Here is a 24,587-nt window from a genome sequence, read left to right as displayed (position 1 = left end):
AAGCCAACTCTGTCTTGGAAGATGGGAACATGGTGGGGACCACTGAGGCAGAACCCCTGACCCCTGGAGTTTGTGTCAGAAGGAGAGATGGACCACAGACCAGATCAATCAGCGAAATCAGTCCTGTGTCCCCTCAGGGTAGTGGCTACAGGGGCCAGATAGGCTGGGAGCAGGGCCAGGAAGTGTCAGAGTGGGGTCCAGGCCTGACCTCACTGGGGTGTGACTTGGGAAAAAGCTGCACAGGAAGGAGGGGCCCCGGTGAGGATGGGGGTGGGTGACAGGCAGGCCCCCAGGGAGGGGCCTGCAGCACTAGGGTGAGCCAGGGCGCTGGGTTCCAAGTGATTCTGTGGCCAGAAGTTGTTTCCTGAGTTGCTGGGCTGCGGCGGAGCTGGGGTCGGCCCAGCCCTGGCTTTTGTCTTTGCACAAAGCCGAGCGGCTGTACGTGTGTGCACACAGTGACACACACTGTCCACCCACGCCGAGGGCTTGGGGAAGACATAAAGTGACGAGCTCCCGCGCTGAGCCAGCGCTTCCCCGCTGGCCCCCCTGCCTCTGCCCAGCGGAGACCTCAGTGGGCTCTGCAGCTGGGGGCCCCGGCAGCCCCGCACACTCTCCCGTGGCCTCAACATCAGCCATCAGCTCATCAGCCCCACCCCCCAGCTGTCTAGTCTGGAAGGAATTTGGGGAGGAGAACGATAAGAAAACAGCAGAGAGTGGTCAAGGAGCTCATTCTGGGGAAGTTTCCTGGCCAAATGGGTCCTGGAAATACCATGTGTCTTAAGAGGGAGAAATGGAAAAAGTAGCAGTGAAAACACATCCTAGGGGGCAGGCTAGACACAGAGGACAGATGCTGGTGGGGGGAGATCTTAAATGTGCCCCTCCCTGACTCGGCAGGCACCAAGCTGGCCCCCCAACTCAGCATCATCAGTCCTGCTGCGGATCCCGGGCCGGGGGCCTTCAGCTCCTTTAGGAGCGGGGAAACTGAGGCAGAGGCTACGGGGTGGCGGAGTTGGGACTTGAACAGCGACCTCATGAATGCAGTGGGCGGGAGGGTCAGGAGCACAGGCCCTGGGGCCTGTTCCTGCCTGGGCTGGACTCCTGGCTCTATCGCCTGCTGGCTGTGTGACCTTGGGCCAGGTGTTGAACCTCTCTGGTTTGTTTCCACTTTGTGAAAGGGAATAAGGATGCCTGCCTCATGGTGGTCACGGAGGGTGAGGAGTGAAGCCAAGCAGAGCCCTAGAGGCAGGGCCTGGCAGGGGCAGGTGGGCGGCCAGCAGGGCCACCGTCCGCATTGCCGTGGCACATGCGGCGCCATGCGCTCTGGCGTGCTTCCTCCCGCCCTAAGGGGCATGTCTGGATCTCATGCCTGGATGTAAAGGAGAAAGTCAAGGGACAGGGAGAGAATGGCTGTGTGGCTCCTGTCCGGCACGTCTTCCCCAAGCTTGGGACTCACCCTTCCTGCTGTGGGAAGGTACTGTCCGCCTCAGCCACTTTTCTGGGTTTTCCGGGAGAGCCCCAGGTCTGTATAAATTAAGTCTCTGCGAAAGAGGAACACCCCTGGGTGCGTTTATACCAGGTTCAAAGTCTCTACTAGCAAACGGCTTTTTTCCTGAGAAAAGTGTCGAACGAGAGGCGGCCGGACCCGGCCCTTCCCGTGATTCCTGATTTGAATGGGAGAGCGCACAGGATGCTAGGTTTTCTGGAGTATTCCAGACTTACTCTGCTTTCTGGAGGACATCCAGGGCCTGATTGGCCGAGGCCTGGAGACCCCTGGGGCAGTCCCAGGACAGGGCGTCTTGCTCACCAAGCAGGGCGCCACCTCCTCTGGGCTGTGCGGTCGCCGCCTCCAGGGCTCTTGGGGTGGGGAGGGTACTAATACAGGGAGTGCAGGCATCGAGTGGGGGCCCGGATGCTGGCAGGGAGGCACAGAGCTCAGACCTGGGTCCCCAGGCAGCCCCAGGAGGGAGCAGGAGCTGTGGGTCCCTGTCAGCTGGGCTCCGTGGCGCTCTGGTCATGGCCGGCCGGCACGCGTGAGGTGCGTTGGTGGGCCTACACGCGGTTGTAGCTGAAAAGCACGTTGGTGGGAGCAGCTGGTTCCCAGGCCTGGGGGCAGGGGTGGCAGAGGGAAGGGGCATGTGGGGCCCCTAACCCTGCCTGCTATAGGGAGCTCTGGGCTGAGGGAAGGAGAAGAGCTCAGGGCTGGAGGGTCCCGGGTAGTGTCTCGGCTCTGCATGGGTGGGCCACCTGGGAGATACGTGGCTCTCACCCTCTTCTGACCTCTTGCAGGCCAGCCATATTATGTGATGAGGGTACCCCTGAAAGCTGCAGCCTGTCACACAGCTGTCCGCAGGTGGCCCCATTAGGCCCGAAGAGGGGCCGAAGCTCCATCCTTTCCCAGAGGGGTGGGCCTGGGTCCCTGGGTGGAGACCCCGGCAGACCAACAGCCTGCAGAGGTGGTGCCTGGGTGGTCTATCAATGACAAGGCATCTGTACTGTGGAATCCGCCACGGAGCTGCTGTCCTTGGCCACGTGAAGGCCAGTACGATCATCAGCCCCTTGTCCTCATCTTGGATGGGGCCGATGCATGGCCTAGCTTGCCCAGCCAACAGGTGTCCGCATTGAGGAGTATAGAGACGCATTCTTTCTGGGGTGGTGGCCGGAGCCTGGACATTGACCCAAGAGCTCAGGTGTGGCCTCCGGGGAAAGTGCACCCACTCAGGGCCCTGCCAACCTGGGCCTGGGCCCTTCTCTTGTTCTAGAAGAGAACTTGGCTGTAGGCAGCCACTGGGCCTCACCAGGACAGGCCTCGTGTGGAAACACTCGTGTGTGTCCCACAAATGCTGGAGCACCTATTGTGTGCCAGCCCTGTGCTGGGCATGGGATGCAGTGGGGGTCATGCCCCAGGGTCTCCCAGGGGCTCGTGGTGTCCTGGGCAGGTCCGTGAAGCTACAAGCACAATAGAAACCATGGCAGGTGCCGAGGGGCCCCCAGGGAGGCCAGGAGGAGGGCAGGTGTGGCAGCCGCTCTCGGGCCAGGCCTTCCGTGAAAAGAACAACACAGAAGACACTTTTCACAGGATGCTAGCAGTTTATTCGGTCCTTGCACAGCCAGGTTCTTCTGGGGCCCCGAGCTGGGTTCTGTTGGTCCCAGCGGACCAGCAGATGCTGGTCTCTTGTGGGGAGAAGTTTGGTGACATCTCCCTGAATTGCGTCAGCATTCCCAGGAGGCAGGAGTGACCACTCCCAGTGCACAGATTAGAAAACTAAGGCTCTGGCAGGTGCAGGGACTTACCCGCTGTGGCTTGTGTGCCCACCGCTCCACAGCCCCTCAAAGCCACTGCAGACCCCTGGCTCTCCCCCTGGGCTCTCACCGGACACATTTTTCTCTCGTCATTTAGAGCATAAAGCAGGCTTCCTGTCAGCAGGGCCCTGAGCGCCTGGGGCACAAGCAGAGGGTCCCCGTGGTGGGCAGAGGCATTGGAAGGGCTGCTCTGAAGCCCAAATACCCCTTGGAGATGTGGCCAAGGCCCCAGCCTCCTCCCCAGGAAGGTTCCCGGGCACTCGCACCTCATGAGCACCTTGGGGCCACCCTAGGAGCCCAGGGTGAGGAAGTCTGGCTCGCTCAAGAGTGTGGCTGTGGATGGGAACCCGTCCCTGCCCAAGCTGTTGGGCAAGAGGGATGGGGCCTGGCTCCACGTGATCCCTCCCACTCGCCCCGCCCCGCCACCACAGCTCAGCCCGGGTGTTCATCAGCGAGGTATAGAGGGGCACCGGAACCAGAGGCCACTGGGAGGCCCCCACCGTACACCGCAGCAACGGAGACCAGGGCCAGTCAGCCAGGGAGGGCACCCCACGCAGCTTGGTCCAGCCCACTGCAGACACTTGCAAGGGCAAAGCCATATGCCGTCGCTGTTACATGCTCTGCAGACTCAGAATTTCAGCCCTGCTCCTTCCCAGACTCCCCGCCCAGAGCCTTGGTTTCTCCTGTGAAATGGGGTTGGGGACAGCACCCACCTTGTAGGGCCCCTGTGGGATTCAGGCAGATAAGGAGCCCTCCTGGGTGGCACTAGCAGATCCTGGGTCTTTGGAGGCCATGCTCACGCATGCTGACTGGCGTGAGAGGGCGTCTCATTCCACACGTGGTGCCGGCAGTGTTCCACAGCATTGCACATCTCAGCCGTCTCCTGATTCATGCACCAGAAGCCCGGGCCCGTGGCACACTGGTCAGTGCCCACCAGCAGGACCTTGGGGGCGTGGCAGGCGCCCATCTTCGTGCACAGGGCCACCGGGTCCATTATGTCCCTGAGGCTGTCAGTGAGCACGGGCTGGTACTCAGCCACAAAGCGGTTGCACTGCACCATGTAGGGCAGCGGCAGGATGCTGCAGCCGCTCCTGAAGAGCCTCAGAATGCTGCGCTCCGTGCTCTTGAGCCTCAGGTTGCGAGCGGACACGGCAAACAGCCTCTTGCATCCATTGCAGAAGATGCCCTGGTTTTCCCTGCTCGGTATCGGGGGCAGCGTGTTTGCATAGGCCTCGTCGACTGCCCGGGCCCGCCTCTGGCCACTGCACAGCCCGATGGCCTTGCACACCCTTTCTGGGGTGACTTTTGTCAGGAGCTGCACCAAGAAGGGGCTGTAGGCATCCACCAAGGTGATGCACTCCTGGGTGATGGACGTGGGCATCTTGGTGCAGCCGCGCTCCAGGGCGTGGGTGATGAGGACCTCCGTTTTGTTGGATTCCAACCACCCCTCCAGCTCCTGGACCACCTGCTGGCACATCTCACAGGTCAGGCCGGCCTTCATGTGCATCTCAGTCGTCCTCCTTGAGGACACTGGCTCCAGGGAAGGGACCCCGGCCACAGCAGCCAGGTGGGCCTGCCCCTCTAGCCCCTCACAGAAGCCCCCCTTCCCACAGATCTCCTTCGGCACTACGAGCCTCAGTGTTTGCTCAGCTGGGGCAAAAAAATGGTGGATGTAGTTCTTGCAAAGGAGAGTGAAGCCAGGCCCCAGGGACTCACACTGTTCCTGCGTGGTCACTTCTGCCAAGTCGGACAAGTTGGACCCAACCGTGTCCTGGAGTCGGGTGACCAGCTGGACACAGTCCTGGCACACGGTGTCCCCAGGAATCTGTGGAGGGTGGAAGCTGAGGGGCCCATGGGCCATGAGTGGCGCCGCCACCTCTGATGTGTCCTCTTTGGAGAGCAGCCGCAGGGTGGCCAGGTGCTTCTGCAGTGGCTGGCAGAGGGTGAGCGCGGTGCACACCTGTGCCGGGGTGCCGCCCAGGGCCTCATCAAGCATGCTCAGGAGGGCCAAGCGGTGGGCATCCACCAGCTCCCTGCACTTGGTTGCTGCCTCCCGGCTGGGAAGCCACTCACACGCCTTCATCACCAAGGCCAGGGTGTTGGTCTCCGTGGCGTCAGGGTCCAGCCCATTGCTGGTGGCAGTCATCACATCCAGGCACACATCGCAGGGCAAGGACTTGGCAGTGGGCTTGCTCCAGACAGCCATCCGGCAGTACCCCACGGCCCCGCACCTTGTCGCTGCCTGCAGGTCCTGGCACCACACGGCCGAGCCCTTTGCACACCCCTGGGGGTCGGGGGTGGGGGTGGCCAGAGCAGCCCCCAGGAGGCTGGACAGGAGAAGCAGAGCGCAGAGCATGCTGGTGGCGGCTCGGCCAGCTCCAGTGCCCCGTTCAGCCCGGCCGCTGCTATAAACCCAGCGCTCTCACCTGGTGCCCGAGCAGCTGCGCAGGGTGGCCCCGCCCTCGGCCGCCTCCCGCTCTGACTCATAACCGACGTGAGGAGCCTCAAGCCTGGCTGTGGTCGCATCAGCTTCTTTCCTTTTGTCCTTGTGAAGCCTCCACCTGCAAGGAGCGCTGCTCTCCCTTCTTCCCCCTGGATGCACTCCTGTCTTTCAGAGCCCAGCTTGTGTTTGAATGAAGGGCGTTTCAAGATCCCTTTGCTGGGAGGCGGGGCCTCCCTGTGGCTCACTGTCCCGTCCTGACCTGTGTGCCTGGCTGGGTCCCCTCCTAGAAGAAGAGACCCCAGGGTAATTGCTGCCCTTCCCTGGGAAGTACATAAAGGCATTCTAAGGTTTTCTGCTAGGATGTTAAGTGGATTTAACGACTGGCCCGCCATGGCAGTCCTGGCTGGTTCCACGCTGGCCCTGGCCTCGCCAGCTGTGCTGTCTGGGGAGGTGTGCTTGCTGAGTGTCATGTCTTTACTGTGAATGAGAGTGCCATCAACCTCCCAGGACAAGCCACACCCGTGAAAGCTCCCAGCAAGTGAGTGGCTGGGTTGGTCAGTTCCTTCCAGAAACCTGGCCAAGTGTGGACTGGCCTATAGTGGACACAAAGATGTGGATTGAAAGTACACATACACAAAAGGGGTTTGTTTCAGTCCTGGATCATTTATTATGTTATTTTTTTTCCTTCCTTAGTTTTTAAAAGAGCTGACAGGCAAGAGAATCCGAGCTGGGCAGACACACATGGCGTCCTAAGGCGCATCCTGTTCCTTAAGTGGAGAATTCCTGAGCCGGCCGGCCTTTGGCCTGATTTCCACTTGGCTTACCACACCCTCGGGGCCCTCCCAGAGGTGGGCGGGTTGGGGCCCCCATGGTAGAGGGCTCCCCCTGGGGCACCTGCACCCCTTGGTGGGTGTGAGCCCTCACTCAGATCCCGGGGTGCAGGGTGCTCCGTGGGAGCCCCTCCATCCTCAGCTATGTGGGGCAGGTGGCGTGGCCTAAAACTGCAACAAGCCCGGTGGAGGAATGTGGAAGGAGCTGTTGCAGCCGCCTTTTGTCTGGAGGGCTGGGGTGGGTGGACAGACAGGGTCAGCTGAGCCCTTGCTTCCCTTCCAAGGACAGTGGGTCCTTTGGACTAGAGAAGTGGTGGTTTCGGGACGCAGTGAGGCCAGGCATCTCAGCAGCAGGCATGGCAGCCAGCTGGCTCTGGACTTCATTCTCAGAGGTGGGGCTGGAGACCTGGGGTGTCCTTCTCTGGACGTGCCTGGGACAGGCAGCTGTTGGTTCATTTCAGCACACTTTGCTGTGCCCACTCTTGACTCAGTGCATCACCTGGTATCATGGGGCACCCACTCTCCTCCTCTGAGGACTGTGGGCACAGGGCTAAGCAAGCAGAAAGGCCTGTGCCAGGGCCCCCAGGCAGTGCCCAGCCTTCTTCTTTCTCACCATCCAGCCCCGCATGGCTGCCTGGGCACCTTCCACAGATGCTGCACTTCCCAGGGGCCCGGAACATTCTCCTCTTTATTGTACTCCTCAGGCCCAGTACAGAGCCCTGCTGATGCAATACTAAACTTGTTTTGTTTTAAAAAAGAATATAAGAGCCTTTTCTTTTGGGTTTTCTAATTTAAAAATATTTATTGAAGTATTTCATGTATGCAAAAAAAGGCACAAATTATAAGATCCACAAAGAGAGGCAGCCCCCAGATCCAGACAGAGTATCCACACTTCCTAGCAGCCCCCACACCTTCTGGTCATCCCCACGCCCTGCCCCCGGCCTGGCACGGCTACCCTGACTATTTTGCCCGGCTTCTTTGGTGCGATATATGTCTGTGTGATTCATCCAGCCTGCTGTGTGGAGTGGTGGGTCTGGTGTTCTCATTTCTGTGTAGAATTCCACTGGGTGAAATACAGCTCATTTATCTGTTCTACCCTGGACGGACATTCGGGTCATTTCGAGCATGGGGCTAGCGTGGACCGCGCTGCTCTCGGTGTTTCTGTGCACGGCTGAGGATGCACGTGCCTCCCCGTCTCTGCCGGGTTTGATCAGAGTGGAATTGCTGGGGCAGTGCGCAGATGACAAGTGGAGTCCTACAGGCAGATCTCCAGAGTAGTTGTACTGGCCTCAGCAGTGTTTGAAAATTCTGGTTGCTCCACAGCTATTTTGTTTTGGGAGGTTATGTTTTATTTTGATACAATTCCAAGCTTAGAGACCAGTTGCAAAATCAGTGCAGGAGCTTCTGTACACCCATCCCCGGGTGCATCTGCCCGTTTGCTCTGGGGCCTTCCCCTCTCCCTACCTCTCAGTTCCTCTCGTCTGTCTGTCTATCTATCTGCACACATATATACTTAAAGATATTTTGATCCTGATTTGTTGAGAGTAGGTTGAAGACTCCATTTCTTGAGGACAAGGACTTTCTCCCAGCTAATCACAGAGCATTTATGAACAAAGAGAACTGTAATATCAATGCAATACTATTAACTAACCACACAGCCCATATTCAGACTTCAGCAGTGGCTATGGGGCTGCCCTGTGTCTGTATTTCACTTCCCAGGCTACGTTCTGATCTGGGTCTCATACTGCACATGCTCGCCACCACTCAATCCCCCGTCTTTCCTACTGGCAGAGGACAGGCCATTTATTCTGTAGAATTCTGTCACATTGGGGTTTCCTCATGATCAGATGCAGTTTATTTCATTTATTAGGTTGTAATCCACTACCATCCATTGTTTTGATGCCTAAATTGCTCCAGATTAGATCAACAGGGAGCCCCTTTTTGCTAGCCTGTGCCTCTTTGACATGTGACCATCATTCCTGGGGCACATCTGTACTTTCTGGAATGAGAATCGGTCCAGACTCGTCTGGCGCTCTGCTTACACCGGCCCCGGAATCAGCCCGCTCTCTCAGGAAAGTGGTATTTAGAAACCAAGACCTGGGCCCTGGGTGTGCCCCCTGCTACTGTGGCCGTCACTTCCTGGACATCTTGGTGAACAGAGCAGTGAAAACATTGGCTCCTATTGAAGGAGTAAAGGAGGAAGGAGGGAGGAAGGACATATACATATGGAAATACAGGAAGGGACGTTCACAGATACAGAGACAAACATAAGGAAATGTAGACACATTCATACACATGACACTCATGTATCCTTCCAATACTTCCTTATATGGCCACGACTTCCTGCTGATAATCCCTCGCCTCAGACCACAGTCAAGGTTCTTTCTCTCTAGATCAACTCCCCTAACCAACAATGAGGAGCTTGGCTCCCATTATCCTTAATATTTGCTCATTTGCTGAACTCTAAAATAGAAAAAATGCAGTTTAGAAATGCTGACTTCCGCCACTGTGAAAAGCAAAACCTACTTACTAGACTTCTGTATTTGTACTCATTTCTCTTTATTCTATTGAGATAAAATTCACATACAGCAAAACATGCTCATCTTAGCTATGCAACGTGGTGAATTTGGGCAGACCAGGCCCCATCACGTTGCAGGACGTTTCCTGTGCCTTCCGGCTGCTCCTCAACCCGAGCAGGCACTCTTCTGATTTTCTGCACCACTGACTCGGCTCGCCTGTGTTTGAGCCCACGGTCACGTTGTCCCCTGTGTCTGCTCCTTTCTCGCACCTGTCTGAGGGCCACCCACAGTGTCGCTGTAGCTGCAGGGCCCCCAGCGCTCAGCAGTGCCCCATCGTGTGGCTGTGGCGCAGCCTGTTCCCCCACTGTGGGCAGCGTCGCTTTGGGAGCTATTGAAATATCGCTGTTTCGTACATTCTAGGTGGCATGTGTGGGACAGAATGTTGTGTCCTGCGGGTGGGCACCCAGGGGAGAGACTTGGGGGTCTTGAGGTTTGAGTATGCTGAGCAGATGCCTCCAGGGACTCTCCTAAAGTGGTGGCACCAGGTGCAGTCACCCCAACAGCACCGCCCCACACTCCGCTTTCAGCCCTACAGAGAACGTGGGCATCACGGGGTGGGCGCTCATTGCCACCCACCACCCAGCAGAGGCTCGTGCTTGCAGGAGGTTTAATAAACCGCATTTGTTTAAGAAAGTTATCTGGGAGCTGTTCGCCGTTTCTTCCTAAGCAAAGTCCAGCCTGGCCTCACTGGGTGGAGGGTGCTGGGAGTTTGTGGGCGGAAGCTTATCTGGAGCCTGGGGTCAGGGAGGGGAAGCCGAGGAGGTGGGCCGAGCTTGCCAACAGCTTGGGAGCCTGGACGGTTTTGAGGCTGAGCAGAAAACACCGCCCATTTCTCAGGGCCCTGCGGGTCCTCTCTTGTCACCGTGGCGTCCTGCTGTGTGGCGGGGAAGGAGCTGGCCCTACGTGCACGTAGCTCACTCTTCCAGCACACACTGGCAGAGGTGTCTGCCGCCAGTCCTAGCCCAGGAGGGCTTTCCGGCCTGGGTTCCGGAATGTCTGTCCCCAGAAGCACCAGCTTCCTGCCATCCCTTCCGCTGAGGCCAACCTGACGCTCTCCCCGCCCCTTCCAGGGGTGCCTCTCTTAGTCTCTGCCCTCCTTCTGGGTGACATTGCTGTCACGTACCTGGGATCCACCTGCACTGCCTGCCACATTCGGCCTGAGGCTGGGATTCATGGAATCACTCATTTTGCATGTATTTTTAAGGCTCCTGCTGCATGCTGGGGGCTCAACAGGGAAGAACACAGACAAGGAACGGGTATTCCGGTTCGGGGCGCAGACCAAGTGACCATCTAGGGCCAGGTGGAAGTGAGTCCTGTGGGGTCAAAGAAAGCAGGCGAAGGGCTAGAATGGGGCCAGGAGGCCGGCACTCTCAAAGCTGGGTGGCCTGCGCAGCCCCTCTGAAGGTGGCGAGGGTGCAGTGCTGGGATGAAGTAGGTCCCTGGGCAAAGGCCTGGGGTGGGCAGTGGGATTCCCGAGCAGCGCCAGTAGGAGGGGATGCCTGCTGCCTCTGCAGCGAGGAGGCCAAGGGACAGGAGCGCCTACACACAGCATGAGCCGGACAGCCCTCAGGGCCCCTCAGTGGAGTCATTGCTGCTTCCGAGAAGGTGGACATGGGGTGTCCAGGGACCATCTTTGTAAGGTCTAGGAGAGAGGGCGCCCAGGTGAGGGGCATGGGTGTGGTAGCCCGAGACCAGGCTCAGGGCCTTCTCCAGGGGGCACACTGGCCTGCGGCACAGCTGCCTGGAAGTCGAGCCCGGGCCCCTGCCACCAGGCCTGGGCTTCCCAGTGCGGGGGCAGAGTGCGTCTGGGGCCGTGCGTGGAGGCGTCCAGGGTGGGGTGAGGGCTGCCAAGGAGCTGAGTGTGAGGCAGTGACTCACACCCGGGCCAACAGGGGTGGTGCACGGGTCAGCCAGGCAGAGCTCAGGGCAGCAGCAGGGGCAGTGAGATTCCTGCGCAGGGCCAGGATGCCAGGATGCCAGGATGCCCGGTCAGAGCACCTCCAAGCTTGAGGCTGGTGGGATGGGAGCTGGACCAGCGGTGGTCTGAGCCTAGACCAGCACTGTCCACTCATGTCCCATGGGCCGGGTCAGCTCACCCGGAGACGCCTGTGCCCCCAGATGGTGGGAGACGGGGTCTGCAAGGAGTCAGAGGCTCCCGGGCAGCCCGGCTGTTTCACAGATGGGCGCCATGTGTGACCGGGATGGAGGACCCTCCTCTCTCCCTCAGGGACCCCTCAGCGTCTCCCACTGTGGCTGAACCTGACGCCCCCACGTGGGACTGGCTGGCCTCAGAGGCAGGCCTGAGGTTTGGTTCCTACCCGAGGGCCTCCTTGTCTCACAGAATAAAGAGAAGGGCGGGGCCAAAGGCAGCTCCTAGCCTCAGCAGGTGCCCCTGGGACTTGCTGATCAACAGTGGGTTGGGGGTATATCCATGTCCTGCGGTCTGGGGGCTCCAGAATGCCTCTTCCAGCCCCTGGGGGCTCCAGGCAGCCCTGGGCTTGTGGCCACGTTACTCCAATCTTTGCCTTCATTGTCACATGCCCTGCTGTGTCTGTCTGTGTCCAAATTTCCCTTTTTCTTATGAGAACACTAGTCATTGGATTTAGGGCCACCCTACTCAGTGTGACCTCATCTTACCTAGTTACATCTGCAAAGACCCTATTCCTAAACTAAGGTCATGTCACAGGTACAAGAGCTTAGGACTTCAACATCTTTCGGGGACACAAGTCATTCCACCCATAGCAGATGGGCCCAAGGCACTGCTGATCTTGACCTTGACCTTGACCTTGACCAAGGTTGTGCTCGGGACCCTGCCTTGGCCCTGGGCAGCCTGGAAGTAGGCAGGCCCCCCTGTGTGGACAGCGTCTGGGTTAGGGCCCTGGGTGTTGGTGGGGTGCTTGCTGCACACAGTTACTGCACACGGTCTGTAAAGTTCTTCTCAGCACAGAGCAAATGTGCTCGGAGCCGGAGCCGCCTCTGGGACACAGGGGCCTGGGGGAGCACTTTGAAGGGCAGACCCGGGTGCCTTAGCCCCATGACCCGAAAACCTTGCGAGGCGCTGAATCAGTCGGTCACAGTGGCCCCCGACTCCAGGCATTTGGAGGCAGTCGTAGACTCTGAAGGTGTGGAACCCGGGGGGTGGGCACAACGATCGGGAGCAGGGCAGCCAGGAACCTGGGGTGTTCAGACCTGGGTCTCTGGGACTCTGCGGCCAAAGCCTCGGACACACACACCTTCAGAGCTTGGAGACCTCCGGTCTGGGGCCCCCAAGGGCAGCCACCGCCTGCGTGTCTCCCGTGTGCCCAGCGCCTTCCTCCTGGGCCCGGGGCTCCTACCGGCACAGCTGAGAGCTCAGACGAGGTGCTGTCCCCCAGGTACCTCCCGGGCGGAGGACAGGAAGGGGCACTGAGGGCGAGGCCCCTACTGTGTGTGGTGAGGGTGGGGGGCAGAGGGGCAGCCCCGGCTCACAGGATGGGAGGGGCAGGCTAGAGAAGGCGAGAGGTGACCCCAGGATGGGCTGATCCATGGGGGGCTCAGTGGAGTGGGGGGGCAGGCCAGGGGTGGCCAGGAAGTATGAGGTCCCACCTCTGGGTGGCCCTAGAGGGCCTGGGGTGAGAACGGTCAGGGAGATGGTGGGAGACAAGGGACCAGCTCCATCCAGGGGGCGTGTGGAAGGGGTTGTGGGAGCAATGGCTGCCCGGAGGACTGGGGTTTTTGGCCGTCAGGGTATGCTGGTGATCTTGGCGAGGGCAGCTTCTGGGCACTGGGAGCAGGTGAGGGTAGAGCAGCAGATCGCCTGGGCTGAGCGGAGCAGGGAGGAGCTCTGGCTCTGGAAAGGGGACAGAGGTGGCTGGAGGTGGAGGACGGAGGAGGGAAGGGAGGGGATGTCCTCTGTGCCACGCCCTGGGTCAGACACCTGCCTCTCACCTGGATGTCACAACAACAGCCCAACAGGTCTGCCTGCCCAGGTCCCCTCGTCCAGGCCAGGCCCCAGTGGCTCAGGACGGGCACCTGGCGTGTCCCTGCCTCCTCTGTCTCATGCTCCACGTTCAACCCAGCGATTCCACAGACGTCTAACACTCCCCGTGAGCTGGTGGGAGGCGGAGCACCCAGCCCGGCCCCTCCCGCCACCCTGGGGATGGAGGGCGAGCTTAAGCTCCTGCCCAGCTGCCAGCCCGCCTCATGGTGGGACTCCATTTCTCTCATCTGCGCTTACCTGCAGCCTCAGGAACCGTGGGTACCTGGCCATTGTGCCCATCAGAGCCGCTGTGTTCGTGTCCTGGGGCCCCCTAACCAACTGCCAGGCTGGCGGCCTGACAACAGGTGTTCATTCTCTCCCAGTTCTGGAGACCAGAAGTCCAAGGCCGGGGGTCTGCAGAGCAGGTTCCTTCTGGGCTGTGAGGAGCAGCTGCCCCAGCCTCTTCCTGGCTTCCTGGGCTGGGCTGGCCACCTCGTCGTCCTTGGCTTGTGGCTTGTGGCTTCTGATCTCTGCCCCTGTTGTCACACGGCCTTCACCCTGTGTGCGCATCTGTGTGTAAGTTTCTTCCTTTTTAGAAGGACGCCAGACATCCTGGATTAGGGCCCACCCAGCTCTGGTGTGACCTTGTCTGAAATAATTACATCTGCAGCAACTCTATCTCCCAGGAAGATCAAGGTCCTGGGGGCCTAGGACATCAACTGTTTGGGGACACAGTATAGCCTGTTGTAGCCACCATCATGGAGGCTTTGTGGATACTGAGGTGCAGGCTGGTGCCGTAGGGTTATTCCAGTGCACCCAGAATCCTTGGGACACTGCTCTGGTCACGTCAGCCTTCCCTGAACCCTGAGAGGACACCACATCCCACCTGTGCCTTTCAGCTGGGCACTAACATCGTGCTGAGATGGCATCTGCCTCCCTGCCCCGGGGGTCTCCAGGCACATGGGAGGTGCCCATGAGCAGGGGCCACACCTCCTTCGCAGTGCTGAGCCTGGCACACAATAGCTGTGCCCGAGCATTAGTGCCGATTGTACGAGGCACCGTTACTAGGACCACGTGGGCCATCACGTGCTGTGTTGAGGGGCAGACATGGAGATCCGGGTCTGTGTCCTTCCTGGAGAAGCCACCAAGCCACATGAAATGCCAGAGTGAGAGAGATGGGGAAGCCAAGGCACAGCGGTGCCTGTGGCAGCCAGAGGCAGGGCTGAGGGGTCCCTGACCTTCAGCAGGGCGCTCTGTGCCGAGCAGAGGTGCTGAGTGCCGGCTCTCCAGTGAGGCAGAGCTGGCCAAGCCGTTTTGCGGTTACTGACAGGTGCTTTCCTCGGCTGTGAGCCCTCCGCCTAGCGAGGGGGGGGCACACGGGCTTCCTCTGCAGGGACCGTGCAGTGCTGTCCTCAGGGCGCCCTGCGAGGACGCAGGAGGCCGGACCCCCACCGCCTGAGCAGAGCCCCGGCCTGGTGTCCTGGGCTGGACAGGCTGATGCCCGCTCCACTCCTTGCCTCATCGAGAAGGGGGGGTCCTGCTCGTGCCTGCTGACCACCTGGGTAAGTCCCTGGCACAAGGTGAGCCCATTTTGTAGGTGGGGACACTGAAGCTCAGGGAGGCTCAGTGTTCAGACCTGGCTTGGCTGCCCTCGGGGTCTGCGTGCTTACCTTCAGCCTCGTCCTCCCGGATGCGCAGCTGCCCTTTCGTCCTGATGAGCTGGAGTCTCAGGCGTCCTCCCCCACGTAGTGACCGTAGTGACCGATGTATTTTCTCCCCATGAAGCGCGGTGTGATCTTTCATGTGCTAAAAAGCGTCAGAGGGGATAGTGGTTCTTCACTGGCCTGGGAGGCGCAGGAGGCAGAACGGGGAGGGGCCCCAGCCGGACGCTCAAGTCTGCCCCTCAGGCCGGAATGAGAGTGTGTCTTGGTTCTAACAAGATCTTCCTGCTGCCCACACCTGTGGAAGCAGAGGGAGCCGGCAGTCCTGGGTCCTCCCTCCCACTCTGTGCGGTCTCACCACCTCCCCCGGGGGCCGCAGCGAACTCACAGTTTGCATTAGTCGCTGGCGGCCTTGTCCCAGAGGGCAGGAGCCCTCATGGGCCCACACTGCTCAGTCTGGGGCCCCGGACAATGCCCAGGACCTGGAAGGGCACTGGGAGCCACAGGAGGCAGAGTCACAAAATCCATCCTCTCCTTGTGTTACAGATGAGGAAACTGAGGGTCAGACAGGCCCAACACTTCCCTCGAGTGTGTAGAGCTATCACCTGAAACCTGCCACTTCTTTCTCTTTGCTGATTGCATCTTGGAAAATGTTCCCCTTTCCACAGAGGGACAGACACACAATTTTCAAACAAGTCAGTCTGCATATTGGGAACGTGGGCTTCAAAATATGGCAGTCAGAGTGAGCCTCCGGGGCCTTCCAGCCTCCGCAGCAGGGGTGGGGGCAAGAATCGGCGCTCAGGACGGACCCCACTCCTGCCACCTCCCAGGAGGGTGCTGCCGCCCATCAGAGATGAATCCTGATGGTAAAAAGTTGCAGTTATGGACAGACTCTGGGGAACAGTGTGACCAACCCCTGCCCGTGGGTGTATGTGGGACAGTTGGTAAGAGTTTGCTTATGTATTTCAGATTTTTGAAAGAAGTGACACAGTGCAGATGCAGCGGCGGCGTTCACCGCACGCCCACCCCCACACGCTGATGTGTTCCATGCTCGCTCATGTTTTCATGGTTTCGCCACATCTGTCCGTGTCCATAAACAATGGAGGTCATGTGTCATATGCACTGTTAATCTGCGTGAGTGGTTCCAGGCTGGGCGTCTCTGTTGGCGGCTTGCTCTCCCTTGTCAGTGTCGTGTTTATGAACTAGATCCCTGTTGAAAGGTGGGATTCCACTGTATGAATAACCCAGTCTGTCTCCCTCGGGAGGGACGCTCTGTTGTGTTGCCCGCCTTTTTGCTGTCGTCGTGGCCAGTCGCACAGCCAACGTCCTGTGCCAGGCACTTGGTGCGTGTGCTTGGGTGGAAACAGAACTGATCACGAGCATCTCCTGGGGCTCCAGGTGTGCTCGGAGCCCTGGACCAGCAGGTAGAGTGCAGAGACTGGACTTGCAGTTGCTCTATTCAAAGGAGGAGTTTTGCAGGCCTGCTCCCGCCTTCCCCCTTCCAGCCTGCCCCTCCCTCCCTGTCCCCCCAGCCCCGCCCCACAGCGTAGAATTCACACCACACTGACCAGTATGCAAGTTCTTGCTTTGCACCACTCATGGGTGACCTGGGGCGAGTGACCGCGTGCGTCACTCCTGTCTCCTGCCTGTAGGATGGTCGTGATTTCCGCTTGACAGGGCTGCTGTGACCCGGAGCTTGGCTCACATGTGTGACGCACACGGCCCCGTGCACAGGGGTCGGTGGTGTCATTTGTTCACCGATTCCCGGAGTCTTCCACCTGCTCACTAAGCCCGCTGTGGTCCTGCAGTGCCCAGGTCTGGCACTAGGCCCTCCGGAGCCCCGCAGCCCCCTCTGTGCCCCTTCCTCAGCTGCCCTGGAGGCCACGCTTCCCAGAGGTGGATTCTCCAGTGTCGTGTTCTCGCCCGTGGTCTCTGGCCTGGAAAACTGCTCCAGTTTTCTAGGAATCTGACAGCCTCCTCCCGTGGAGCTTCACTAGCTAGATTTTCCACCACACCCAGGGGCCCCTGGGGGAGTCACCTCCTCCCCGCCAGAGGGAAGTTCATGAGAAAGGCACCTGCGGCCAGGAGGGGAGGGGCAGGAACTAGGGAAACATCTGGAAATTCTTAATCCTTAAAATCGTTAGATACGATTCACTCTCCCCCTTACCTCTCGAAGAACCCGAGGGAATGCGGCCCACAGGGTGCATGGGGCAGCCGCATCTTCCTGTGGACATCAGGGCTTCCAGGGACCAAGGGTCCCATGATGGGTGTGGGCGGGGCCAGCCGGGCATGAGACCCGGCCCTGCTGCCCACTCTGCAGGCGGCTGCGGCCTCAGGCACATCTGGCCCTCCCTGGGCTTCAGTTTGCTCATCTCAAAGTGTGTCTGCGGGTGTTTCTGGGAGGGTCTTCTCTGACTCACTATGCCCACCTGGTGACACTGGCTCCCTAGTGTCACATTGGTGGGTGCCCCCCAACTCTGGCCCAGAGGAGGAATCAGAAAAACCAGAGGAAGCATCTCCGCCCCACTGGGCAGGGGTTGCTGCTGCGCCCCTGCATCCCAGCCCTTTCCTGGGCTCCTCCAGGTCCCAGCAGTGGCCGGCTTCACACACAAATCTTTGGGGGAGAGCTTCCCTCTCCAGGCTTGCTCAGGAGTGGCCTGGCACCCCAGGTCCCCGCTGCCTGGAGGCCCCGCACCCTGCCCCACAGCGCTCCTGTGGCTGTAAGAGCTTTGCTTCATCATCTGGGCCCTGGCTGCTTCTCCTTGACACACGTGCCCCAGGAGCCAGGGCCTTCCTGACTCTGTCCCCACCTGGAGGGGCCCAGCACGGGGGAGGCGCTCCTCAGCCACAGGATGAGCGAGAGAGGGACGGAGCCGACTGGGCCAGGCCCAGGCCTGTAGCAGAAAGGCCGCCTCCACTGCAGCAGGACTCGAGGGGGAAGGGGGCCAGAGGGTGGCAGGGGCTGCCCCCGAGCTGAGGCCATGGAGGGGACCCTGGCAGCCGCCTGGGCTGTGGGTGGTCTGTGCCTGGGAGCTTGGCCTGTCTCAGCCCGGAGGCCCGGCTGGTGGTGCCGTGTCCGGGGGTGTGTGTGCATGTGACGGAGAGGGAGAGGGACACAGAGACAGGGGCGCACAGCCCTGAGAGTGGCTGGTGTGTCCCTCAGAAATGGAGTAGGAAGCCCCCAGCACAGACACGGCAAAAATGAGCAGCAAGTCCTCCTTGGGGTGCAGCTGGGACTGCGAGCATTCACCCCATCCTCCTGACAGCCGGACACCCTCCTGATTCCATCATCCCCAGTTTACAGGCGACAGAGGTGGAGGCCCAGGGAAGTCAGTGACTTTCCCAGAGGTGGGGACGGCTGGTAAGTGGCAGAGCTGGAATTCAGGGTGGGCCTCCTGACGGGCTTGTTTGCCAGTCAGTGAACAGCGGGTTCTGACACCCCCCCCCTCCTGGGCTACCAGCTGTAGTCAAGGCCCTTTGCTGCCCTGGGCCTTACAGTCCTCTTCTGGGAGAGGGGTCTTCGGGGGAGAGCGGAGCCTGGCCTATGGGCCGAGTATCAGCCTCCCCGGCACACAGGCAACGCGGCCCTTGGGACGCCCTCCCGGCCCGAGGCAGTGAGCCAGACCAGCTGGCTTGCATCTTCTGTTTGGCTAAACCGGTTCCTCTGGTGCTCAGTTACCACCATCCAGGAATGGGGGCAGGAGGGTGTTCTCCCAGGAGGCTAGGGCTTCTGAAGGAGGGCAGGAGACACCCCAGAGCTGTGCCGGGTCAGAGTTTCTCATCCCCCCACCTGCTCCCCCTCGGACACAGAGGTGGCCTCCCTCACAGACAGGCCGGTGAGTCCGGGTCTCGCCTCCCCCGTGTGCCTGCCTCCCTTGGTTGGAGGGTGCCACCATCTTTCGCCCCTGCCAAGGAGCCAGCAGTACTGTAGCAAGGGTCAAAGTCAGGGGTCAGCTGGGGCTGGATCACTAAGGGGACCCGCCCTCCCCACAGGCCTGCAGGCAGGGGCTGGGGTGGGCATCAGGGAGGCTGCAGTCCCAGTTCCAGAGGTCCCAGAATGGGGCGGCATGGATGGCGCGGGCGCTGTTGGGGTCTCTCCTTCCTTTCTGGGAAGAGAAGAGGCTCATGCGGGCAGCACCAGGAAGGCCTTCCCACCAGATGCTCTGTGACCTCCCACAGATGACTCACCCTCTCTGACCCTCCCGTTCCGGAGCCTGGTGGGAGGACCCACTTGCAGGGCCTCACCAGCTCTGACAGTCAGTCTGCCCCTCCCCTCCTTCTCCCCTGCATAGACCGTGATGCCGGGTTGGAGCCCCTGGTGCCCCCAGGTGCCCCCTGCCTTCCCTTCCTCCCCCCAGCCACAGTTGAGACCTCACCAACGTGCCCCTGGGACAGCATGATGCCTTTGTTACCCAGTCTAAGCTCTGGCCACCTGCCGCACGACAGGCCAGTAAGTTAAGATATAAGGTGTTGGGGCCAGGAAAGCAACTTTGTTCAAGAAGGCGGCAGACTCGTGTCCTACAGCCCCACCTTCACTCAGGGCTGACTTCAGGGCAGGAGGGGTTGAGGTCGGGAGCTGAGAGCAGACCTCAGACATCAGGACGTCGGCCAGGGTCTGAGGAGGGCCGTCAGCTGACTCCAGGCATTTTGCTGACGTGGGTTCGGCCCCGATGTTCCCGGAAGTGCCTGATGGTCCCGTTGTCATTTCTGTCCGTGCGTCCTTGTCTCCTTGGGGAGGTGAGTGTCCGGTGAGGGGCTGGCTGCACGCACCTTGAGTCAAGAGCCAAATTCCTTTGATGCTCACCCAGCCCACGAGCAGGGCCGCAGGGCAGAGCAGAAGCCGGAGATTAAGCGGCAGAGGAGACGGACGTGTGAAGGCAGAGATGCGGGCGTTTCCACTCGGCCATACCTCCTTCTCCCGGATGAGAGATTCTCCTAGAGCTCTTGAGTGGGTGCACCTCTGGCCGAGGCACGAAGGGCCCTTTGCTGGTGGCCCCAATTCTATGCCTCAGGCGTCCCAGCCCCTGCTTCCTCAAAGTCCCACACCCCAGAGCCTTAGTCCTGCTGTGCCTCTGTCTGGAAGGTTCTTCCATGACCCCTACTCTCTGCCTGCTAAAAACTAACATGCTTTCCTGGTTCGCCCAAACGGTGGCCCCACCTGGCCAGTGTCTGACCGCGACCCTGGGCCTCTGCTGTTGTTCATGCGCTGGACTCCTGGGTGGGCTGTGGAGGTCCCCAGGGGCAGGGCCAACTTCATGGCCACCTCTTTATCCCCAGTGCCCAGCAAGCGACTTACCTGCTCTGTGGCTCAGTTTCTACCCCGGCAAATTGGGTTAATAATGGGGCATATTTCATAGGGCTGCAAGGGGGACAAAATGAGTTAACATATGTAATGCAAGCAGCCCCTGGCACAGTGTGGGTGAGGGTCAGGGCCTGCGTCAGCTCCCTGGGGCCGCTGCACAGAGCACACAGCTGGGTGGGCGTGGAGACCCATCTCCCCGCAGTCTGGAGGGGGGAAGTCTGAGATGAAGGTGTGGGCAGGCTGGTTCTCTGAGCCTCTCTCCTTGGCACGTGGACGGCCGTCTCCTCACGTGGTTGTCTCTGCACATGTCTGTGTCCTAATCTCTTATTATAGGGACCCCAGTCAGATTGGATCAGGGCCCACCTGATGACCTCATTTAATTTTCATCACCTCTTTAAAGACCCAATCTCTGATTACAGGCACATTCTGAAGACCTGGGCGTTAGGACTGCAACACGTGGGTGTGGGTGGGGACACAGCTCAGCCTATCATAGGTCCTCACTGATATTTGTGAGGTGAATGAATGGAATTATGCAAATGAGATGCTTCCTTTCTGCTCAGGAAATCACAGTTACCTCAAAGAGCTGGTCCCTTTTATATATTCAGGGCAAGTTGCAAATCTTCCTGTATAGGAGTCTTTTTGCACGCTGTTTCCCACTGGTGAGCCTGTGTGTGCCTGTGCAGGGCACCTCCTTTTGAGGAGAGAGACCTCCGTAAGAGAGGTGACTCCACAGCAAGCCAGGAGTAGAAGGGATGGGGAAGCATTTATTCCCTTGAGAATTTGGTTTTTGGGCCCTGAGCTCCGTCCCCACCTGGGATTCTAATGGGAAAGCAGGAAGGGGGCTTGTAAGTACAAACCCTTGGATTTTCACTTTTATCAACGGAAGACTCCCAGCCCTTGGGATTGCCGAGGTGGAGAACCTGTGGCTCCGCTGCCCCCGTCCTGGCTGTCGTTGCAACGCGGTTAGCACCAGGCTTGGGGGCCTCGGACCTCACTCCGCACTCCTCCCTGACATTCGTCAGTCGTTTGACCTTGACAAAGCCCTTCACTGCTCTGGCTCCATTTTGCCTGCTGGGAGGGATGCTTGCTTCCCGAGATGATGAGGGGTGGTTGAGAGATCTGCATGAAGGACCAAGCCGGAGTTCACGTGGGAGAGTGCAAGCCCCCTGCGGACACTGCCCCAGGCCTTCCTCAGGGCCTGGCACACAGTGGGGGCTCAGCAATGGGACCCAGGTCTGCAGACGGATTTCCTGATGTTCTGGGCCCGTAAGGAGGGTGTTTTCTCTTCCCAAGCACCCCCTTTGTTTGGCCGGAATTCTGTCCTCTCATCTCAAGGCTGTTTGGCCTCAGCACCAGGTGGTTTTATTCCAGAAAGGACATGAGCCAGACCTGCAGGCAGAGACCCAGCCAAGGTGGAGAAGGAATAACACAGTCTGTCCCCAAGAGGCCTTCAGCCAGGGAGCCGTGTGCCCCAGTGGACTCACAAGCTGGCAGGTGTGGGCCTTGGGCAGGGGGCCTGACTGCGCCGAATGCATTTTGAGTCTCCCCCTGACTTGGCTTGGCTTTCTCGGCCTCTGGGGCGAGGGCAGGAAGGGAACTAAAAGGCCCTTGTGTTGCAGTTTTGAGCTGACACAGCTGTGTGCTGGGCCACTGCAGGGGTCAGCTGGGCTGCGAGGGGCCTGGGCTCCAGGGTGGGGTCCTCCCCACCACCAGCCCCGAGAGGTTACAGGGCTGAGGGTTTCTGGCCTGCAGATGGAGTGGGGGCAGTATCTTGGTAAAGGATAAACCCCAAAACAAATCTGCCCATGGGTTAGGTGGAGGGGTGCCCTACTCCCCTCAGGGCACCATAGGTGGGGCAGAGAAAACCGGGGGGAGGGAGGTGCATTCCAGGAAGGGAGGGGAGACCCCAGCCAGTGTGAAAGCACAGGCCCCACAGACGCTTTGCTGGGGGAGACATGCGGGGCTGAGGGTTGCAGGGCTGGCAGGGCAGTGTGCGGCCCGAGGGTGGGCGGCTGTGGGCCGCAGGCGGGGGCACAGCGCCCGGATTCTGTGAGACCCTGCGTGTCCTCCAGCAAGGGAAGACCGCACCCAGCGGTGTGGCTCTAGGTCCAGTCTTACGTGGTAGCCTGGCGGTTTTCCAGCTGTGCCCCTCAGCCCTTGGGGGGCCCTGAGCTGAGGAGGATGTGGGGGAGCCAGCTGAAGTCCTGCTTCCCTCCTGTCCTCTTTGTCCCCCACCTCCCCCAAGCCAGTTTGCTCACTGTAACCTGTTTTGTTTCTGATACATGGGCTTCTGGGGTTTTATTTTGGACAAAGGGTTCTGCTGCCTAAAACTTACTAAAATCCTTGGAAAGGGAGACTAATGTGGTCTGATTGAATCCCCGTTTATCCATTCATTAGATGTGACCTGAGCATCTTCCTTCCAAGGCCTGTGCCAGGCAACGCTGAGGGCTCAGCCCAAACAAGCCACTGCCTGTGGGGTGGCCCCCCAGGGCTCAGGGCTGGGCCAGGGCGAGCCCAGGCTCTGTGAGGGCAGCAGTGGGTCTTGGCCAGGAGGCTTCTTGGTGGGGGTAAAGCTCACCCAAAGCCCTAAAGGATGGGCAGAACTTGGCCTTGGGGCCAGGAGGGAAAGGTACAACCCCCAGCCCTGTGATTCTCTGCCTGGGTGCTCAGTGAGTATGGGGGACTCTGAGCAGCCTACAGGGGTGGGGTGCCCCACCTGCCAGCTTGCAGAATCCTGGGCTGGCTCCGTGGGCACTGGGCAGCGGCGTCTTGGGGCCCCCAGGCTGCGTGCTGAGCCCAGGAAGTCTTGTTCCCACCATGCCTCCTCCTGCAGCTCCGAGGTATGTGAGGGATGGTGATGCCCATCTGTGCCAGGCCCTCACAAGGCAGGAAGCTTGGCGTCACTTGCCCAACTCTGAGATAGGGACACTCCCTCAAGGGACCATGTCCTCTCAAGCTCAGGAGACAAAGGGCCACCACGAGGGCCATCCGTTCCACCCCCGCCAAGCCAGCCTTGAACTCCCACCCCTCCTGGGGCATGAGGCTACCAGGCCATGTTGTCAGGCCTGGCTCTCCTGCTGGTCCCATACCACAGGCTGGCATCAGGGCCCCTGCTGTCATACCCTCAGCCTTGTGTCCCAGTGCAGGGCTGCCCCAGAGGCAACCTGACAGACCCTTCTCATGCGGGCCCTTCCTGGGGTGTGAGATGGCTCTCCTACTGGGGATGCCCGCTGGGAGTCCTGCGACTGCCCCTGCGTGCTCCAGAAGCCCCCCGCTGCACCACCGGCTACCAGGACCTCTCTTCACATGAGGTTGAACAGTTGCCTCCACAGGGTGTCTTCAGGGAAGGTCCATCACACGTACAGTGTGTGTTTTAGGCTGAGTTCTCGAACCTCACCTTCTCTTCTGTAGTTGCAGGCCCCGAGGAAGCCTGGCACTGTCACAGACATGCAGACACGCGGACACTCGCTCATGAGCTGGCAGGCCAGTGCCCTTGGAACTGCGTGCTTTGCTGCCCTGTCTCAGCCCTCGGTCCCCCGGGGGGGCCAGTCTGCACAACGTCCTGGTAAAGTCCCGCCAGCTGCCCATTCCCTGCCGGCTTTCACATCTGTGTGCAGCCACATGGGTGAAGGCTTACTTGCTTCCCACACACCTGCTTTCAGTCAGCAACACATGCAGGGCAGCTGCCCTGGCAGGTCTGAGCTGGAAGTCCGAGGTCTGTAGGCCAGAGGTGGTCCTGCAGATTTAGGCCCAGGCTCCCTATCCGGACTGCATCGCCGCTGGGGGTGGGTCACTGTGCCCAGCTGGGGCTGAAGCATGTGCTTCAGGGTTCGCCGGGGCTGCTCAACAGAAACATTCCGTCCCAGTAGCCACAGGCCCCCCCACGTGTAGCACCTTCCAGTGCATGTCACTGCACTCTCCAGTTCGCCTTCACGACCACCTTCGACGGGAAGTGCAGCCATGGGAGGCCGGGCATTAGACTTCAAGGGCTGTTGCAAAGGCCTTTGTGTCCCTGACCTGCAGTGTGAGGACAGTGGGGGCTGCTCCTGTCTGGCCCCCATGCCAGCCCCTACCGCAGGCTCATTTATAAGTCAGCCTTGTTCTCCAATGCCCCTGACATTCATTCATTCATTCATTCATTCAACACACATCTTGGTGGGTCTGCTGTGTTCTAGGCACTGTGCCGTGCACTGGGACCAAATAGGGCATGTGGTTGTCATCCCCATTTTACAGAAGGGGAAACCGAGACTCAGAGAGGCTCCCTCGCTGTCCAGGGGGTGGAAGAGAGGCCTGCTGGCTCTGCCCCTTCTCTCAGCTGTACCGAGCTACATGCACACCCTTCCTCAGAAAGCCACTTGCCCTCCCCTTCCAGTCACGTGGCCACACCCCCTCCTTGGGCTCCTCATGGCAGCCGTCACGGTGACACCTGTCTGGATTGTGTTCATGTTTGGGTCCTGCCTCCCCCATCACCCAGTGGAGTCTGGTTACCCTTGGGCCCCCCGATGTAGTGAGAC

General features: G+C 59.8%; 2 protein-coding genes and 3 long non-coding RNA genes across 6 annotated transcripts in view; 3 read left to right on the top strand and 2 right to left on the bottom strand.

The window, feature by feature from the left end:
* Window positions 1–24,587, top strand: part of SORCS2 (sortilin related VPS10 domain containing receptor 2) — a 438,806-nt gene that overhangs the window by 190,103 nt on the left and 224,116 nt on the right. The window lies entirely within an intron of this gene.
* Window positions 3,068–5,795, bottom strand: PSAPL1 (prosaposin like 1). The gene has a single exon (XM_017652919.3). It carries the CDS (start codon window positions 5,654–5,656, stop codon window positions 4,097–4,099), a length of 1,560 nt encoding a protein of 519 aa, XP_017508408.3. The 5' UTR covers window positions 5,657–5,795; the 3' UTR covers window positions 3,068–4,096.
* On the bottom strand, window positions 6,465–15,328 carry LOC118967381 (uncharacterized). The gene is made up of 3 exons (XR_005054366.2): window positions 14,781–15,328; window positions 13,369–13,668; window positions 6,465–12,981 (listed from the first exon to the last, which is right to left on the bottom strand). It is a non-coding gene; the product is annotated as an uncharacterized lncRNA (long non-coding RNA).
* LOC140849686 (uncharacterized) lies at window positions 13,661–15,846 on the top strand. Its single transcript, XR_012131895.1, has 3 exons — window positions 13,661–14,672; window positions 15,318–15,466; window positions 15,741–15,846. It is a non-coding gene; the product is annotated as an uncharacterized lncRNA (long non-coding RNA).
* Window positions 18,235–23,452, top strand: LOC108392582 (uncharacterized). Its single transcript, XR_012131894.1, has 4 exons — window positions 18,235–18,607; window positions 19,064–19,221; window positions 19,324–19,508; window positions 19,591–23,452. It is a non-coding gene; the product is annotated as an uncharacterized lncRNA (long non-coding RNA).

Source organism: Manis javanica, chromosome 5 (genome assembly GCF_040802235.1).
Source record: "Manis javanica isolate MJ-LG chromosome 5, MJ_LKY, whole genome shotgun sequence".
NCBI lineage: Eukaryota > Metazoa > Chordata > Mammalia > Pholidota > Manidae > Manis > Manis javanica.
The sequence above is the reverse complement of the archived record's forward strand: the minus strand, read 5'-3'. Positions and strand labels throughout refer to the sequence as shown.

What these genes read in the sequence shown, in the direction of transcription:
- PSAPL1 (XM_017652919.3), bottom strand. Translation starts at nt 5,656, where the DNA reads ATGCTCTGCGCTCTGCTTCTCCTGTCCAGCCTCCTGGGGGCTGCTCTG.